Source organism: Pteropus vampyrus, unplaced genomic scaffold (genome assembly GCF_000151845.1).
Source record: "Pteropus vampyrus isolate Shadow unplaced genomic scaffold, Pvam_2.0 Scaffold6, whole genome shotgun sequence".
Lineage (NCBI taxonomy): Eukaryota > Metazoa > Chordata > Mammalia > Chiroptera > Pteropodidae > Pteropus > Pteropus vampyrus.
In genome coordinates this window covers 7,801,885-7,805,723 of record NW_011888787.1, presented here as the reverse complement: position 1 = coordinate 7,805,723, position 3,839 = coordinate 7,801,885, and the positions used below count along the sequence as shown (strand labels likewise).

Here is a 3,839-nt window from a genome sequence, read left to right as displayed (position 1 = left end):
GAAGGTACGCAGCCTCCAAGTCTGCCTTCGAGAAAGGAGCAAGTTACTGTCTTATTACGTATTCATGAGACTCTTATTACTGTTTTCAATTAATTTCTTGACAGCTTCTGGCCATTCCTCCTCTTGTTTTTCTTAGGACAGGAGGACTCTGGGTGATCCATTAGGAAGGTGAAATGATGTGTCTAGCTGGGAGATCTGGGGAGCTCTTGCTGAAATTAACTCAAGCACTTTGGAGCAAGATTTACACCGTGAAACGGAGCCAGGACTGCTCTTTTTGGCAGGCACTGCTGGACCACTGGGAATGTGGCCACTGTTTCCCATGGTGTGCAATGTCCCCAAAGGCCGTTAGAGCCATGCTCGGCCCCATCCCAGTGTCCCTCTGTGTCCCCGATTGTGGGACTCACTGACTCTCAGGCGAATCCATCTATCCGCCCTCTCCCAGTCCAACCTGGCTCCCCAGTTGCCAGCACATACACAGTGCTTCAGAGAGAACGTGCATCCTCTCCAAATCCTCGGTCTCAACAGAGGAAACCCAAATCTCTTCCTAACGTCACAGCCATCTTTTGCTGGCTGCTAAGCCCCCTTATTCTGAAAACACTAACCAACCACCGTAAAAGCTATAGGCCTGGCTTCTCTGTCTAAGCATGCACTATCTAGGTAACTTAGGGAGAGTAAACAGAGGCCCAGGGAAGATGAATAATTTGTCCAAGGACACAAGCTGAAAAGAGACAGAATGATCTCTTCTCGGCCTTTTGGCTAAGATTAAGTATAGCGAGAGACAGAATGAGGATCTGAGCATAGTTAGACATAATCCCCAAACTCATGTTTGCTTTTTTCTTTTTTTAAATTTTCCCTTGTCTGCCTTTTTATAATGATTTAAAAGTAACATTTCCTTCATTTGCTATTACAAAAGGAACACATGCTCAAAGAGAACACTTTGAAAATGTAGAAAAATATGAAGACAAATGAACCACCAAAACAAACGAATAAAACGAAACCCAAGGTCATTAGCAATTTCTCCTTGCCAGGATAAAATATCAACATTTAGTTCCTTTCTTTGTAATCTTTTCCTCTTTGAGTGTGTGTGTGAGTGTGCGCACGTGCACGCACAGCCACGCACATGTGCGGAGTGGAATCGCAGTGTTCATTCTCTCTCGTCCCCAGCATTTCCCACTTGACGATATAATGATGACATTTTCCCACATCGATAAACGATCTTTAGTTTAACGCTCTCGTCCTGGGCAGGTTCTGCCCCACTTTGCTTTCTTCTGGGTCCAGTCATGTGCCTCCTTTCTGGGCTGCACCCCAGGGGACACCGAAGCCCTTTCCAGCAGATCGAGCTGGTTTGTACCCAAGGGACTGCTTTGCAAGTGACATGTATCTCCTTTTCTGTGAAGATGCCAAACTGCATTCAGCGTGGGCCTGGGATCTTGTTCAAAGACAGGGACAGGGAAGAAGGAGAGGGAGACCGCGCACCTGTGGTGGCGTGCCCTCCCCAGAGGATGCGCCCAAAGGCAGTGCCGCGCGGCCCCCTCTGCCACCTCCGTTGCTTTAGACCCAGAGGGTTGTGTGTGGGGACGAAGCATCTTCCAGTCAGGGTGGCTGACCCCTTGCCACCACTCCACTCCCTGCTTCCTGTAGGGAGTCAGCTCTTCGCCTTTGGGAAGCAGTTCTCAAAGTGACGTTGGCGTGGGCATGGCGGGCACACCGACCTCGAGACCTTAAGGCCTGAAGGTGCTAGGTCTTATTTTGCTCAGAGCTGAAAAAAGAACCACTGTGAGAGGGTAAACATTAACGGGAAAAATGAAGAGTATTTCATTGTTTGGGGGAAATCCTGAGAGTCGATAGGAATCATCTTGGCCTGTGTGTGTGTCGCATAGCCTCTGCCCAGGATGGCCAGGGCAGGGTGACCTCCCTAGCAAGCACTGGCATCCCAGGGGACAGGGTCTCCAGGGCTCGGCCCTGGCCTCTTTGCCAGGATTAAAAAAAAAAAGTTTATTTCACAAAGCCCCGGGGATGAGGAGAGCGTCGATGAGTTATAACCCTGTTCCCATATCGTCAACGATCCGTAGCTCTCCAAAGAAGGCCGGGTGATCTGGCGAGGGGCTGAAGGCATTGCTAGGATTCATTTCTGTAACAGAGGCAAAAACGCCACTGGGCCTCTCACTGGGAGTTCAAACTCCCTTGACCTTGAGCCCGTGGTGTTTATCTCATTGATATTTTCCTGTATAAATGGGTTCTTTCTGAGTAGAGTGCCCTGGTTAGAAAAGAGGTGGCCCAAGTATCAGCGTGTTCCCACCGTATACTCGTGGCAGACACCACCGACCGGCACTGGCTCCCTCTCCCTGGGAACCCGGAGATGGCTTCTGGCTCAGTCTCGATGCGTGTCTCTCAGCAGCCGTGACTACCGGTCATCGCTGGCCTGTGGAATAAAGCCCTTTGCTTCCTCGAATTAGTTTATAATCATAGGCAGGGGCTGTATGCCAGGTTCCTACTGGACAAAATACTTAGAGGCCCTCAAGTCCCCTCAAGGCAATGGAGGAAGTTGTGCCAATGAAAGCCAAAGAGTCTTTTTCTGGTCCTACCATTTTCTGATTTAAGAGCAGGTGTGTCTCTGATCCCATCGCCACAAGCAGCCTCCTCTCTTGCCTGTTTCTGATCTAGCCTGGGATTCTCCCCACCTTTGAGAGGGGAGCTCAAAATGGGGACCGAGGGGGCCCTTCCTCCTGAGGGCAGGCAAAGGGCAGAGCTCTGTCCCTGGTGCCACATAGCTGGCCCATGTCCTTGGGTCATGTGACACTCGGCCACCCTGCTACCCAAGACCGCACCCCCACCCCCCGCCACCTTAAAGAATCCGGGTGTGCTGCTCCAAACCCGAAAAGGCATGTTTAATAATTAAAATCTATGTGGGGGGGAAAAAAAAGAGGGAAGTGTAAATGTCCCTGTGCTGGAAAAGGTCCCCAATCTGCCACCAAAATTATTATCTGTTTTTAATTTAATTGCTTTTATTTATTTTAATGAAATATTTCAAATGCATAAAAGTGCACGAATTAAAGAATACTATTAAAACAATCATCACCCAAGCACTCTCTGCAGCTTCAGAAATGGAAAGATGATTCTTTAATGAGAAGACGAGGGTGATTTAGCTCCTGAGCTGGGCTGGGGGCTCCCGAGGGTCTCTAGGAGGATGCGGCTGACATATTTTAGTGGGAAATTGGCCCGTGCAGATTTATCATGCAATATGAAGCTTCAGCTGTCAGTGTTCCCACAGGAGCTTCCATTTATTGCCTTGTTCTGTCAACACCAGGGGGAAAAAATACCCCTTCCTGTTGGTGAGCCCCTGGCTCCGAGTCCTGACCGGCCTTGCGGGCAGGCGGCCCCCACCGCTGTCTGCTGATGCTCCATCGACACCGTTGTTCAGACCATCCTGAGTTTTTTTCCCCCCCAAGCGTTTCCATAGCTCATCCTATGTGAAAGATCATGGAGCTCAGTGGCTCTGCTGCTCTTTTACAGGGACCGGCAAATAACCATTTTCTTCCTTGCGGCCACTCAGACCACGGTCCCCCAGTAAATGTTTTGGGTTTGTAATAGCAGAGCACAGAGGGTGCGGGAGGGCTGGGTCAGGCCTGCACTCACATTAGCTTTTCCAGGTGGACAGGCTCCTACTATGGGAAGACGAATTGGCTGTGCTTCCGAGAGACGGATGGGGCTGGGCAAGCTTTCTGAGGTTTAGCTACTGAGTGATTCGCTCTCACTGGGGACCTGGGCTTTGCTCCACAGTTTGGTGGGCTACGACCTTGCTGCTGTCGGCAAGTATAAAAGCTGCCCTTGAAGAAGCC

At 50.0% G+C, this 3,839-nt stretch overlaps 1 protein-coding gene across 1 annotated transcript in view; it reads left to right on the top strand.

Moving 5' to 3' along the window:
• The first annotated feature begins 644 nt into the window (after positions 1–644).
• The window catches only part of PROK1 (prokineticin 1), an 18,397-nt gene continuing 15,202 nt past the window's right edge, over positions 645–3,839 (top strand). The window contains exon 1 of the mRNA XM_023535009.1: positions 645–657. Coding sequence (XP_023390777.1) covers positions 645–657 — 13 coding nt within the window. The remainder of the gene's footprint in view (positions 658–3,839) is intronic.